The 15872-nt window shown below is 36.3% G+C and overlaps 1 protein-coding gene across 5 annotated transcripts in view; it reads left to right on the top strand.

Annotated features, from left to right (window-relative positions):
- The window catches only part of STAU2 (staufen double-stranded RNA binding protein 2), a 171281-nt gene that overhangs the window by 60696 nt on the left and 94713 nt on the right, over positions 1 to 15872 (top strand). For all 5 annotated transcript variants that reach the window (XM_072924765.1, XM_030266336.4, XM_030266334.4 and 2 more), the window contains exons 8-11: positions 1930 to 2142; positions 4538 to 4675; positions 7875 to 8006; positions 11991 to 12051. In XM_072924765.1, coding sequence (XP_072780866.1) covers positions 1930 to 2142; positions 4538 to 4675; positions 7875 to 8006; positions 11991 to 12051 — 544 coding nt within the window. The remainder of the gene's footprint in view (positions 1 to 1929; positions 2143 to 4537; positions 4676 to 7874; positions 8007 to 11990; positions 12052 to 15872) is intronic.

The raw sequence follows: 15872 nt of genomic DNA, 5'->3' as shown, positions 1-15872 counted from the left end.
TAAGTTAGCAGTGTTTTACAGCAAGCATGTTGTAATATTTGGATAACAGAATACAGGGATGGTTTGAGGTGCTGTAGGATCGAGTGAGAAATGCTGCAGTGCGATGAAGGTGCTCAGCACAGACACGACGCCAGACTGTGTCTGAGAGCAGGAGATCCTGGCACTGGGCTCATCCCAGCTCCAGTTCAGGCACTGCAGCATCCTGGGGCTCAGTGCATTGAAAGCACTGCTGCCTTCTCATGTGGTCAAGCTTTAGTGGGCAACATTCAACTGAGGCAGTGTTGAAAACACTTCTGAAATTAATACCTGGAATCTTAGAGTGGGAACACTTCTGGACTACAACAGGAAAATCCCATTCTGGCATAGATGTCATCTTATTCTGGGAAAACAGGACAAAGTTGTCTGTTGATTTTAATTTTTTGTCTTTTTATTGATATATGCTGTGGTAATTGTATTTGTGGGTGAAATTGCCACAAAAGAGAACTTAAAAAAGAAATACAAGCCAAAGGAGACCTCATTACAGTGCAACAGCAAAACTAAATAATGCAAGGGACATGACCTTGAGAAAAAGAACTTTAATACAAAACATGTTGTAATAATGTAAAGATTGAAGGTTTGAGCACATTAAAACTATAGTTATTATACCAAGAAGGTCCTGGTTGGTGCCTTTACCTTTGTTCCCTTTCCCCTCCGTTCTCAACCTAAAGAGACATTACTCTTCTTCAACAAATGGTTTGATGTAATTCCATCAAATGAAAACAAAAATTTATGTTTGTATTGATTTTGAAGATATTATAAAGAGATGCCTGTCAGATACTCTAATGTCTCCTTATGCATATTACATATAACAAAAATTAAATTAGGTAGCTGCTTCCGCCCATCAAACAAAATAACTGAACCTTTTCCCAGATGAGGTCTCTTAATTCCTGATAGACATTGTCCAGACCAGTAAATGGTGTGTGCATGCACAAAGGGATGGATGGCTATCCTGGCACTTGCAGCGCTCTGATTTGGGGGTGAACATGTCCTAGCATTAGCCTTCTAAAAGGAGATGTCTATGTGTGTGTTTGTGGTGTGTATGTGTATATGTATGTAAAAATGAAGACAGAAAAACAACAAAAGGATGGTACAACATTCAGAACTTAATTTCTTTCCATATTACTATAACTTGTTGCAATGAAGTACTTCAAATGGATTTTCTTATTGTTGTACTAAATGTGTTTGGAAGGGAATAAATAAATGAATTTTTTTCATAAATGATTGGCTTTTGTGTGAGTTACAGTGGCTCTTCTGGTAATTCTTTTCAGTACTGTTGGGAGGGACAGCTGAGAGTCATGGAGGCAAGAATGTGTCAGCCTTTCAAATATATGCGATATTACTGTGAGCTGTGTGCCCTGACAAGGCAGGAGTTGAGGGCAGGCATCCAGCTTGCACCTATTGAGACTGAGGTTTGGGACTATGAACATCTAATGGTTTGATGAGAATAGAAAAAATATTACAAACAGGTTGAGGTAATGCCAAATTAATACAGTTTTGAATATGTTTTGTATAAAGAAATAGTCAAAGCTTGGTAGACCTTCATGGATTTAATTTCTTTAGTATGTGAAGCACCTTGCAAAGAAAAATCCCATCAGCCTTGGTTTAAATATGCATAATTGTTGTATATTGTGTTATTCTATAAATCTTTAAAAATGTAAGTCTACTCTTACTTTCTGTGAAACACTGAATATGGTGGTTAGATTTGCTTTATCCAACTAGTCTTAATTTTTGGTCCTCAAACCTCGTACTGTCATTAATACTTGTCCAAGTTCTACGTAAACCAATCTAATGCCTTCAATTAGCAGGAAAACTGGACTAGTAATAAGTTCATTGCAGTGATAACAAACATTAGGTTATCTTCTTTGACTCAGTGTTACTTTCTTTTAAAAGGTGATTAAAGAAAGTGGACCTCCTCACATGAAGAGCTTTGTTACACGAGTTACAGTAGGAGAATTCACTGCAGAGGGAGAAGGCAACAGTAAGAAACTCTCAAAGAAACGTGCTGCAATGGCTGTCCTACAAGAACTTAAGAAACTTCCTCCTCTTCCTGTGATTGAAAAGCCAAAACTTTACTTTAAAAAGCGTCCAAAAACAATATTGAAGGTATGTCTCCACCTTTGACACAATTCAGAATGTTTGTTCAGAAAGTAACAGTCAGATTTAAAATCAAGAAAGGCTTATTTGTTATTTTCTGTCAATATTGTTACAGTTGCTTATTACTGTCAATATTGTTACTTGTTTGCCTGTGCTAATACGCCTGGGCTTTTTTTAAATCCTGAGAATGCTGTGGGATTCTCAAACAGAGTGGCTTATAAATAGCTCACATCACTGAGGTCTTCAAGGGTTTGCTTCAGGTCCAGTGGAGGATCAGGCCCTCCAAGCAGCCCTGACCAGCCGTGTCAAGTTTTAGCATAATCTCCTCAGAGAATCCCTTTTAGCATATCTGCTGGTTCTCTCCCAGGGCTCTCTCTGCTCCCCAGGGAGGGAGAGAGATACGTGAAAAGGTAAATTAATAAGGTGCTATTTTAGTGCTTCAATATTTTACTAAAAGTTTGAGCATTAGAAATCTGTACACTCGGGATACAAAGTGCAGAGTTCTGAAAGAGCAGCCACCAGAAAATCACTTTAAAATAAGCAAATACTTCGGAGAGTGCAAAACTGGATTTGGAAAATATACAAAAGGCTTATTGGTCACCTTCCTTTTTTCATTTGCCTTCAATACAGAATAAGTGACTTTTTAGGAAAACCTAGATTAATTAGATACCCGTCTCCTATTAATATCCTGGGGATCTAATTCTCAGAAACTTATATGAAAAAATGGGAAAGAAAATGATTTAATGGAATACCATCAGCATTAATGCAGCCTTAAAGCTGGAAGATTAGAAAAGTTTTTTGGCTTTGGTTTTCACCAAACATCTTGGAAAGTTTTTCTCAGGAAAGACGCTAAGGGTATAGTAATGAAAAGATTTCTTACATTACCATATACCATTTGCCATTACGAACTCAAATTTAATTATACACAGTTGGCCTTGTTAGAAAGAACATTAATTGTCAAAATAAGCTGAATATGTAGATGGTTTTTATTTTTGAATATCCAAACTTCTGAAATGCTTTCAATGTGCCCATTTCTTTCAATTTAATTTGCATGTGTTTTGAGCACCAAAAAAGTGGCAACAATAACTTCTTTTTATTTGTATATTTATTTATGAGGCTGTATCTTATGGCCTGCTCTTTATTTAGCCTGCTCTGCATTTTGTCTCTGCCTGGCTTCTTGCCCACACAGCTGCCCTTGTGTATGACATTGTCTTAGCTCTTTCACCTACATCTTCTCTAACTACTTCAGCAGTTACACTATGTAGGATTTGCTGCACTGCTTTCTAAATATAATATCCCTCTCCGATCTTTGCCTTCAGTTGCTGATCATTTCTTCAGGTTCCTGAACACTTGTTTGTTATTTGAGAAGCTCAAGCAAGCATGAGTGCTTATCTTCTCTTAGCCTGCAAATGGTTTCATAAAAGGGAAATAGCTTCATAATATAGAAATAATTCTACATTCAAATGCCATTTACATTTGCAAGTGCATTCTTTGTGTTATCCTATGTAAATCAGTGAAGTATGACTTCAGATAAATTTTTGTAGCTCTTAATTTCTTCTTAAAAATCTACAAACAAATATTTTCATAGCTATGTGTTTTTGAAAGAGCGTTTGCTGTGCGAACAATAATTCATTAAAAGAATTTCAGAGCTAGAGAGTTTTCAAGGACTGTAGTTTTCCTCCTGTCTGTGGAGTCTTGGACAGACCACTTTGTCAGTCCTTTTGTTTCCCCAGCATGAGATCAATTCCCCCACCAACCATACTTTTAGAAATATGATTGTGAGGATTATTGCCTGTTAAGCATTTGAAGTATTTTATAGGTGGTTCACCATAAGCAACAATTCTAGGGTAAATTCATACGACACACAGAGTAAACCCTCTGCACCTTTAGTTGCAAATTGCACTGTAGGATGGAAGGTCTGGAGTGCTGAAAAGGAAAGAAGGAAGGCTGGAAGAGGAAGCATCCTTATGTATGGCAAATGGGTTTTGTCTCTGTGTAAATCCCACCTCTTCTCAGTGTGGTGCATGTTCCACCATTGTGGCAAGCTATTTTAAGGGGTTGGGGGAAGGCTCCTAGAATAAGGGCAATAAGATATAAGTGGCTAATTAATCTGCTAATTTTCATCCATCCTTATGAGGACCTCCACGGAGAGGAGAGGGTTTTTGTAGCTTGCAGATGCAAGGTATGTACACTACCTGCAACAATGGCAGACAATTTCTTTCTGCAGCTTTGAGCCTGATTCTTATCTCTTGTCTCATAATCAAAAAATGGAAAGTAAGTTACTTCTTATTCTCTCAAAGGGAGTATTACAAAAGAGAGAATCCTAGTAAATGCTTATTGAAGCAATGTAGTAGTTATAGGGATATATACTGAAATAATGGTTCTTTCCTTTAACTTGGTTTAGACTGGACCAGAATATGGTCAAGGAATGAATCCCATCAGTCGTTTGGCTCAGATCCAACAGGCCAAAAAGGAGAAGGAGCCAGAGTATGTTCTTCTTTCAGAGAGAGGAATGCCTCGCCGTCGAGAATTTGTTATGCAGGTATCATTTGTGTCATGTTAGAGATAATGGCCTTGCTAAGTGTTTTGTTCAAAATCAAACAAAACAGTGGCATAATGTGAAGTGGAACTCCTTCTGTTTAGCTTTTTGCCTTGCTGTCAGATATACAGGAACAGTATGAAATACAGTATCAGAAATCCCATCTAAACTTTCTTCTTTCTCTTAGTGAAACAAGTGGCAATTGAATTATGTGCCCTCTAGATGCTTTTCATGCGTTTTGCATTATTTTATACACTTATTTCTATTTCACCAGATTGTTATTGTCTTTATTCCTGATGGTTCATGATTTATTTACTTTTACTTGTCTTTTTAGAAAAAAAAATAAATTGGACTGGTGTTGATCCAAGGATGCCAGCAATACCTGGTATTCTGAAATATGGGTATTCATATGTCCATATTACCAGGCATTTTGGATTTAAAAAATAGTGTTGTAAATTTTTTCAGATTTCCAGTTCTTCGTGAATTTGTTATCTCTGAAATAGAGCAAAAAAAGCCAGCCACATGTTTTAGACTGTCCTCTTACTGGACCCAATACTGAAACAGTAGATCATTAAAATTCCTTTCAAATTTAAATTAAGAACATGTACAAATATTTGGTGTAACTGTGATATTTTGTTAGATAGCACAACAGCAGGTTGAGAAAGATTAGAAACAGGAAAGGATTCTGTATTCTTGTGTTTTCAGTCAAGGGTAATTTTGTGCTGGAACAACTCGGAACTGCATACCTCAGCGTGTTTTGACTTGCTGTCTACCAACCACACCAAAATGTCACTTCTGATCACAAGCAAGATTTATGATGTTCCAGCACCTCCTTCTCCAGAAAATTAGTTATGTTTTCAATTCAATCTCTACGTTCCTCCTTCATTTCTCTGAAGATAAGATAGTGATCTTAATTTTCTTGGGCCTAAGTGGTCTTTCTTCATGATTTATTATTTTTCTCTCTGAAGGAAAATAAAGTGTTGTCTTTTGTTGCAGACTCTTTTTTTGAATATAACCTTGGATTTCTAACATTTTATGAGACCTGAAAGTATTTGAAAAACAGTGATCCTGTCGCAGAAAATCTCATTTCCCATGCTTAGACCCCCATGGGACTGTGCACAGTTGGTAGTTGCTATGTGAGGCCTCAGCAGAGCAGTGTGACAGAGCCCAGTATTAGAAAGATGGGCTGGCAGTTTAGTTTTCTGTTGGAGGAGTGTCAACAATGGCAAAATCTTCAGTTTGTGTAAAAAAGGAATCTTAAAAGCAGTCAATATGTAGAAGATTCCTGTATCTAAGAAGGTTTGTGAAAGAAAGAGTTAAAGAAACTCCACACAGCAGTTGCTTTGTTACAAATACTTTTAAACTCCATTTTCACCCTTTTGTAATATCTTCACACTAAAATTATTCTTCTATTTATCCCACCTTCAGGAAGTTTCAGTGGATTCATTATGACATGCAGAAAATCTTTTCAGAAAAAAATACCTTTGTATAAACTACTTAAACCATGTTTTCATTTAATTTAATTGAATGTGGAAGTAAAATATCCAGAGATAATATGTTCATTTTTATCTGTCACACAAAGAGCAAGTTTAGATGTGATGAAATGGATCCAATTACTTGTCCTGGCTACTAGATAAACAGAAGAAAACCTCTGATGACATTAGTTGGTGTTCTGTTCCCAAAGTTAATTTCAGAAAGCTCTTTCTCTTTGTAGTCAGGCCTTTAATCCTTGATAGAGGTTATAATAATAGCTAAACCAGTTTTACAGGTCTGAGAAATAGCAACACATTGATTTATTGTGAGCTATGCTATAAATTATCTTTTTGTCTTGTCCCATTAAAGTCCCTCAGTTTTATTGCATATAAACTTGTAGCAGATTGGCTGTTTTCTAATTGTTGTGAACAGCATAGATAAAGATAAAGTTTATATTTCAAGATTAGTAATACTTCTGCCTTAGGTAGACAAATCTTTTTGCTTAATGATGTATATATATGTACTTTGAAGGGACATTAATGATTATTATTTATTTACATCCTCTTCATATTTAGAATTAAGATGCATTTGAGTAAAGAAGAATTTAAACTTTTAGAAAAATACATATAGGATAAATTAAGGAAAATGAATTACTGAATGACATAAACTACTGAATATAATTTATTCTTTATTTAGCATTTGTATGCCTTTTTTTACAAATTTTTTAAGCTCCTTCCAAACTGTTTCTGATTTTTGACTTCTAGGGTTTTGGGGGTTTTTTGCTATTCAGATTACCTTGATGATTTTATTATTTTTATTTGATTTTGATTTTCTTTTTTTGACATGGTTTTGAAACTGTGCACTATTTTGAGACACAATTTGGCAAATAGAAGGGCTTAATGGACCAAGCAAAATACTAATGAACCAATCAAAGAGCTATGAATGAATAGCAGTGAGAGTGCTCATGTCACAAACCAGACACATACAGCTCCAAGAGTTTTAAGAATGGTACCAAAGCCAAGGATTAAGTTGGAGCCACACATTTTATGGATATCCATTGTCTACAGTTTGTCCTTATTTTGGGGTTTTAATTTCTCCTAGTGTTATGAAAGGCATCATGTTTGTCAGAAACTTTGTACTGGACAGACCACAGGTGCACTGAGGACCCTTCTTTCCAAAGACTGTTTGGATCAAAGCTTATCAGGTGTAAGCAGTTCCAGCCCCTCTGTTCTTTGCAGTGCAACAAAGTGGGAGGAAGGCAAATATGGTTTTCATCCTTCTTTAGAAACCCCTCTCGTTAAATCTCAAGTCTGTTTGTCTCTCCATTGCTCTGCATACTGTCTTGATGATGCTGGGGAGCTGCTGCAGGCAACACTCCTTCCTACAAGAAAGAGGAAGTGCAGACCCTGGGGCAATTCCAGTGTTAACAGAGTGGGGGAGAGGTTCATGAGAGAGAACGGGGGTGACACAGACGCTGGTGGAAGAGAGAGGCAACTGTGTGTGCACTGAGATGCAGAAAAATGCAGCTCTTGGCTATGAGTTTGGTGAACTTCTGAAAAATCTAAACAAGTCCTTCCAAGTGAATACTGTAGTCCCCTTTTGCGCTACTGTACATTTTTCAAGATTGTATCTTCATCAAAAGAGCTGACAGCTGTTGATAAATCAGCAAGAGTATTATATTAAGGAGTCTTGCATTTATCATGATTATGATCAATATTTTCTTTTTAAGGTAAAAGTAGGCAATGACACTACTACTGGGACAGGCCCAAACAAAAAAATAGCTAAAAGAAATGCAGCAGAAGCAATGTTGCTACAGCTGGGATACAAAGCCTCTACTCCTCTTCAAGACCAGACAGAAAAGGTGAGAACTAATTGTTGTGATGCCCACAATTTACCCTTGTCTAGGTTTTTAAGCTGTATCAGCTAATCACTTAGTAAAACTGGAAGCTTAAACTTGTGCATGGCCTGTTTTAGGGAGTTGCTTGTCACAGATTAGCCTTTGTTTAGCTACAACTCTATAGCTAACCTTAGTATTAAGTGCAGCCTCTGCTCCTGTGAGAGCAATTAGGGACAGAAACAGATTTTCATAGCATAGTGTGTGTGCAAAAGTGTACATGTGATCCATGCAGCTATTTCTATTTACAAATCAGGATGAATGTACCTCGTGCTTTTATTCCATTTTGGGCATTCATGAGAGCCCAAAGGAACAGAAGGAACAGAAAGGAACAACATTATTAACTTTCATATATGAAATAGTAATCAGTGTTTATCTTCCCACTGCATGTGCACTAAAAGCATTACAGAAATATAATGCCTTTTCACATTTAATAGACTACTGATAAAAAAAATGTGTGTCACTTTTTTTTTTTTTAATGAAGAAGGAATTGCATTTTAAATTCATATGTGTTGCAAGTATGTATTTCCATGTTAGCTGTCTGCAAATTAGCACTCCTCTCCTCTCTTGAATTTATTGATTAGGGGTTTTTGTAACCAAAATTGGCTGTTAAAATTTTGCCTTTTGTTTTCTGAAAAGATACTTGGTGAAGTATTTGACTAAGCTGCGGACCCTAAACAGCTTCTGTCATATACAGACTCACTGCATGTATATATTTTGGTAATTACTTTTGTGTTTACTGTGGCTGCACTAGGTAGCTAACATAATGTTCTGTTGGGATTTTCTAGGACTACATAATAAATCTGAATATAGTATATATGTACACATCTGTGTATATGTAAATATGGAGGTATTATGTTCTATATGTTCTGTATTCCTAACCAGGAAAAGAAATACTGTACTGGTTACTTGGCCCCACCTTCTTCTGTTTCACTGTCCTTTGGGAGTAGCAGCAATGTGTGTGCTGTTCACACTCACCTTCACTATGTTCTTCACTATATGTCTTAGTCATAGACAAGTGTGAAATACTCTAAACAGAGTACTTGGAAGCTGGATGATGTTCCTAGTGAGAACACACTGTGCAGACACGGCCATTTAAAAAAAAGCTTCTGACTGACTCAAATGATAATTCATTTTCACCAGAATGCTGAGACATTTCTGCTGTAGAATATACTCTCTATGGTATAAAACTATCAACTTTTTCTTCACTGGCAGTTTTGCCAAAAAATAAGTAAAACCAGAAAAACTAATTTTCTTATTCTAATATGAAAACATAGGTTTTTATTCTTGGATTTGAAATTGGCTGAACTAATTTTACTCAGTATTTTTCAGAGATAAAGCCTGAAAAAAATCAGCCCACAACATAGTTTCTTTGGAGAGCTCTACATGGTAAAAACTTGTGGTTACATTGAAATCCTTACCAAAAAATTGAGTGGCTAAAAAGGGATGCTGCTGCTTTGTTTCCCTACATTTATTAATCTATTGCTTACAAGTACATTGTCTTTAGAAAATCAGGCTTTATTGCATACTTGCAGATGTAGACATTTTAGGATTGGTGGACTAGTGTACAATGGCCTAATATTATTCTGAATACAATGAACAAATAGGTTACTATATCCAAAAAGTGTGAAGTACTCAACTTTTATGTAGTGGCAGTATCATAACAAAATCGTCACAAATTTTTAAAACTTTGTTGGGATTTAAGGACATGAAATATCTAGAGCATCTGGTTTTATCTTCTGTGTATATGTCTGGATATATTTGGCAATGCATAAGTTAGTTTGTGTAGCTGAAGGAATTTTAACTCTCAAACAAAACTGTGGTGAAGAGGGAAAATAGCCCTTAGCTCTCCATCAATTTGAGCATTGCAAAACTCCTTGTATATAAATTGTGCAATAAAGATATACCAGTAGAATATATTTCTTTCAGTGTTTGAATCCAAATGGGTCCCAGTGTAGATTGGCTGACGTAGCAGGTTGGCATCTAAATAGATAATTTTCATCTGTATATTTTTTGGTGATGTTAAAAAAGGCAATTCTTTTTTCCCCTGTGCCCCCTTTTCCTCAAGTCCTTCCATTCCATTCCTACTCCCTTAAAAATAAGCTAAACTAAATTCAGTGGTTTTTTTTTTTCCTTAACCTTCTTACATAAAATGTGACTGTATTTATTGTTTTAATGGAGACCTAAGAGCAATATGTAGTGCTGATGGCAGCACAAGTAAACCAGGTAAATATAGAAAAGTAAAGGCTCTGCTCTTTCCTGGGTTTTAGACTGATTCTGGAAAGAAATCAGTAATGGTTGTGCAGAGTCTTGAGGAGAGCAATCTGGAGGTATGCTGGGAGACATTTTGCAGTTGTCAGAATTTTAGTTCTATGGATAAGAATGGGGAGTTGTAATAATTTTATGTTTCCACCTTTCTGGTTTTTTTTGCCCCTTGTATTCTCTTAGAGAGAAGAAAACCAAGGTAGATTGCATTCATGTGAGGCAGCAGTACTAAGGATCGCTTACTCATAGAGGAATTGTTAAATTCCCTGTCATGATCAAGTTAATAAACAATAAAAAAAGAGAAGAATGAGGAAAGTTGGAAATCTTCTCTAATTGTAACAGTGTGCTTGTGCTGGCATCATGTTACAGATGTCAGGATGGATTCCTGACAAAAGCATGCTGTTGTTAACAGCAGTAAATACAAACATATTTATAGATTTCATATTGCTTATTCATATGAAGAACTATTGTCACCTGTATTTTCAAATGTACATATTACCTGCTTCATAATATGAATAAAAAAGTTATATGAAATTAAAGTGTATGGATATAAGTGACCAGTTTGAAAGCTGACTGTAATGCCTGTTCTCCTTTTCCATCAAATATCTCCCATTTTCACAACACATTGCCGAGGCTGTTCAGGATGTACATGATAATGAAAAGCAGGGAAACAGTCATTGAAATACCTGCTTTTCATTGTGTGCTCTCCCCTCCTCTTTTCCAAGTAATATGTATCATCTACTGGTCTGTATTATGACACAGCAGTAATCTAAACAGCCTTAATGCAACCTCTGAGACGCAGATTTCAGCTGTCTGATTTTCCTTCTCATCTCCTTCACTTTCCAACTCCATCTCTGGGAGCAAATGATTACAACTTTGTTCTGGCATATAGCCTGCTTTGCTGTGAAGTTTTCTGTTTGCATAGAAAATGCCAGTGAAATCTGAAAAGGATCATTCATTTCACATTCATAAAGCTGGTTGCTGATGCCTTCCAAGTAATGAGGAAGCTTGGGTTTTTTTAATCCAGTTTTATACACAAACCTAGGACATTGCCATCTTATTTACTGTGTAAACCTCAGTGGTGGCTTCATTTTGAACCTCTGTGTTAATTGTTCCCCTTTTCCATGTCAGAGTAATACTCGGTTTTAAACATAGTAAAATTAATTTGAAGGCAATTAGCTTCCTCCAAAATATATTAAAATAATGGAAAATTGTAATAATTTTTACTTCCACTTCAGTGACTAAATTGATTCCTGACAAGTAAATATTTTAAAATTACACCCAAAGTACTTTATACTGTTTACACATTCCTTCATAGGTGGTAATTAGGATCTTCTTGTTTTAGAATGTAATTTCTCTGTTGACTGTTTATGTTTTCAGTTGAGAGCCCTTAAAACATTTAATTTTATTTAAGTCTGATTTGGTAACATATTGAGTTGAACCTAATCCTTGGGGAAACATTTATATTTCAGTGTTAGGCAATAGTTGTTAATGTTTACTCATGAAGGGTACATTACTCAAATAACCTACCTTACGCAAAAATGAAGATGAGTTAGCAACATTTTGTGAACAGATGTAGCAGTCTCAACTCATCCTTTTTAGTATATTTCAACTAACTATGAACAGAATGTTCTGTTTAGGGAGCAGTTTGGTCTTTACTTACTTATCTTTCTCTACCTGTTTCAGCTTGGAGAAAACAAAAGTTGGAATGGCCAAAATGTTGGGTTTCCTGAGCCAACAAGTAATAGTAAGTATTGCTTTCTAAATTTCTATTGATACTTATTTCTCTTTGTCTCTGTATGGTTTGGATTATTCAAGACAATTGAAATGCTTTTTGTAAATATTTTAGGGGTTTTGTTGCAATTAGATGAATTAACTCCTGAGTGTCGTGTGTGTGAGTGTAGGTATGAACGAGTGCAGAAACAAGGAAATTTTTATCTACTCATTAAATTATTGAATCCTTCAGTTTGTAATGAATTATAGGAGGTCACCTAAACTGCTTGTTCAAAACAGAGTCAGTGCAGAGTTGAGATAAGGTTGCTTGTGGCTTTTTCACAGTTCTCCAGTGATGAAGGTTTCATAGCTTCTCTGGGCAGCCTGTTCCAGTGCTTAACTGTTGTCACATTGATTTTTTTTCCATTTATATCCTTGTCAGAACATCTCCTGTTTGTTTATGACTGTCATCTCCTGTTCTTCTGCTATATACCTCAGTATATATCCTGGCTCCATCTTTTCTGACAACCTTTTCTTAGATGCTGGAAAGCTGCTATTGGGTCCCAACAGATTTCTATTATCTAGGAATTTATTTACCTATACTCAAAAATCACAGCTTAGAGACAAGGATGTTGGGGGAGACATGATGTCAAAATCATTGCTAAAGCCAAGGTAAATGACATCCACTGCTCTCCATTCATGAAATCAGTCATATTATCATGAAAGATAATGAGATTGTGTACCACAAATGGCTTTAAGAGGACTACATGATTTTCTCAGGGACCAGAATGAGGCTGACCAGCCTGCCTTTTTTGAGTATAATGCATTTCTCTAGGCACTAGAGAGTTCTTCTGATCTCCATGGCTTTTTGAACAGAACAGAGAGTGGTCTCATAATGATGCAAGCTGGTTGACTCAGCACACCAAGCTATGTCCCATTTGGTCCAATGAATGCATGGGAAGTTCCACCTGAAAATCAGGGAGAACTTTACTGTCCAGGTGACTGAGCACTGGAACAGGTTGCCCAGAGAGATTATGGAGTATCCTTTACTGGAGATATCCAAGAACCATGTGGACACAATCCTGTGCTCTGCGATGACCCTGCTTGAGCCGAGGGATTGGACCAGATGGCCCACTGTGGTCCCTCCAGCCTGACCCAATCTGCAATTCTGAGATTCTTTATTTATATGGGCTAATTTCTAGCTTTTCTCACAACATCCCTGACTCTGGTGACGTTCTGCTACTGGTAGTTCCGCTCTTCCCTGAGCTTTGTCTATAAGACAGAAAAGCCCAAGAAACCTTGTTGATGAAGATTGAATTCGGTTTCACTGCAACAGGTAAAAAATAGGACAGAACTTGATGAGTTTATAGCTAGATTTTTGCTGTTTAAAGTGGTAAAGATAATACAAATAGTTATTTTTTGCTTTTTCATGAGTGCTGTTTTTTTTTCTAGAATTGTGTGCAGATTTGAAATTCTTAAGGGTCCCAAACATTATCTCACTCACCTTAGGACTGTACAGACATGGACACACACATGAGCTACCTTCTATTTTTTGCCCATATACATCTGAAAGACATGGTCCTAAAAGCAGGTTTTAAGGAGTTTCAGTAGTGTTCCACTATATATATATGGTCTTCCCAGTCAGCACAGAGGGACTCAGAGACGTGGGGAATAACTTGTCATTCAACCTACACAACAGTTTGCTAGTGTTTAATGTGATCTTGGATGCAGCACATGCCATTGTGTTTCCCTGAAAGGAAGGATTCTACAGGCTCTAAGTCTTCCCAATAATAGCTTCCTTACAGCCCTGTCATCGACCCCCATCAATAATTTTAGATGATTTCTATTGTCAAAATCTTTAAGGACAAGATCTTCAAATATCTGAAATATCTTCAAATGTTAACATCTTAGAGTTTCAGACAGCAGAATAAGACATCTATCTTTTCTCCTGTCCTTTCAGTATCTTGTAGCAGAGATACTTATAGATGAATCCACAATTTTCTTTTAAACCAGCAAAAAAATAATCTCTTAGGCTGCTCAAGACAACTTTGACAGTTATACCTTTAAATCCAAATCTAGAAAGAGACCACAAAAGGAAACTCATTCAACAGGAGACAAGATTGACAGAAATTATATTTTAAACTTGTGCTGACTAAATAACTTATTTTTCACAGACCTTTTTGCACCCACTAGAGCCACAGTACAGAAACAAGTTTTTATTCTGGGACACTTTTGTAGTGCTCAATGCCTTCATTTCCATTCTTCTGATCTACAAGTAAATTGGAAGTTGAAAAAGATGGAACATGCCAATAGACATGGAGCATTTGTTCAGAGACCATTGTTCTTAATCTCTTAATCCCCTTTTTTGAGGGTTCCAATCTAGAGGCAACATTAATAATAAGCAGGTGATTAAAGTGTATCATAGAATGTTAGAGGGTTGGAATGAATCTTAAAGATTATCTAGTCCCAACCACCCCTGCCATGTGCAGGGATGCCACCCTCTAGACCAGATTGCTCAAATACTTATCCAGCCACACTGCCAGGGTGTTTTGAATGAAATAAATCACTTTTATGCATGATCTCTCATGCACCTGTGAAGTGGAGGGGTTTTAAAAGTCAGTTCCAAACAAGTTCCACAGATAAAAAATGTCACATCCTTTCAGGTGTGAGTTTACTAGTTTATTTTTAAGAACAGCATTTTTTGGTAGGTGAATTTACTCTTGAAGTTTTTTAAGTATTTTTTTTTTTGTTAGGAAGCTTTAAAAGAGGGCAAATGGAGCAGCTTATTCCCTTTTGTATTCTTCTTAAAAGAGAAATGTACAGTTTTCATTTCTTGTTACCATAAATGTAACTTTCAGGGGTCTTGAAAATCTGAGGCTCTGAGATTGCTACATCTACCATTTGGCAGCTTTTATTCATATTTCCAGTAATTTTATTCCAGGAAAACAATTGTGTCCTGCTAGGACAGGCTATTGTGCATCAGTTTCCTTTTGCAGACAGTCTTTTATTGTGTGCATAATGCCCTGTGTTTCCATCTGAGACAAATAAAACTGGAATAGTAAAGGGAATTTGTATACTTCAGTACAACAGAAAACAAAAATCATAACCATTCTATATTTCAGTACAGCTGAGGAATTCATTGTGCTCTTATGATGTTGTTTGTTTTTGCTGAGAAATACTCTACAGTCTGTATCCTCCTAATTAGTAGCTCAATATATATTTAGTATTCCCTATTAAATATCCTTGAATATTAACTTCTCCTGCTGCCCTCTATCATGTTACTCTTGCATTATCCATGTGGCAAACCTCACTTCTGTTCCTCCTACTCACTGGCAAAGCTTCTTCCCACAGGTTTACTTCTTTACCTGTCTTCTTCATTTCACGGTTTCAAAGAAAGATGAAACACAAAGCTATTGGTTTCTTGGTTTGGGATATCTTTGACATTCTTCACATGTGAAATGACAAGACATTGACTGATTTTTTTCCCTTATGCCTCTGGAAGAGACTTTGAGAGACTGAGCAGACTAGAAGCATTTGCAGCCCATACAAAAAATGTTTACTGTAAACAGAATCTCATTTATCTCTCTTGATTTAAGTAGTTATCAACAGAAACAAAACATGCAACAAAAGAACAATCCTGTCACAAAGTGCATTTTCATGGAAACATATTTTTGCTTTGTATTTCTGGATGTGGTGATCACAAACATCATACAGGATGTGTTCTCGGAGAAACTGTAGATGAGCTATGAAGAACAGTATAATAATAAAAGTAAAATGTAATTGTGTTTTTATATATTAGAATTCTAAGAAGGAAAAAAATGACCATGACTGTTTTTACCTGTTTCCCAATTTCAG

The sequence above is a fragment of the Taeniopygia guttata genome, chromosome 2 (genome assembly GCF_048771995.1).
Source record: "Taeniopygia guttata chromosome 2, bTaeGut7.mat, whole genome shotgun sequence".
NCBI classification, from domain to species: domain Eukaryota; kingdom Metazoa; phylum Chordata; class Aves; order Passeriformes; family Estrildidae; genus Taeniopygia; species Taeniopygia guttata.
Note: the sequence above shows the minus strand (reverse complement) of the source record. Positions and strands in the feature narration are given on the sequence as shown.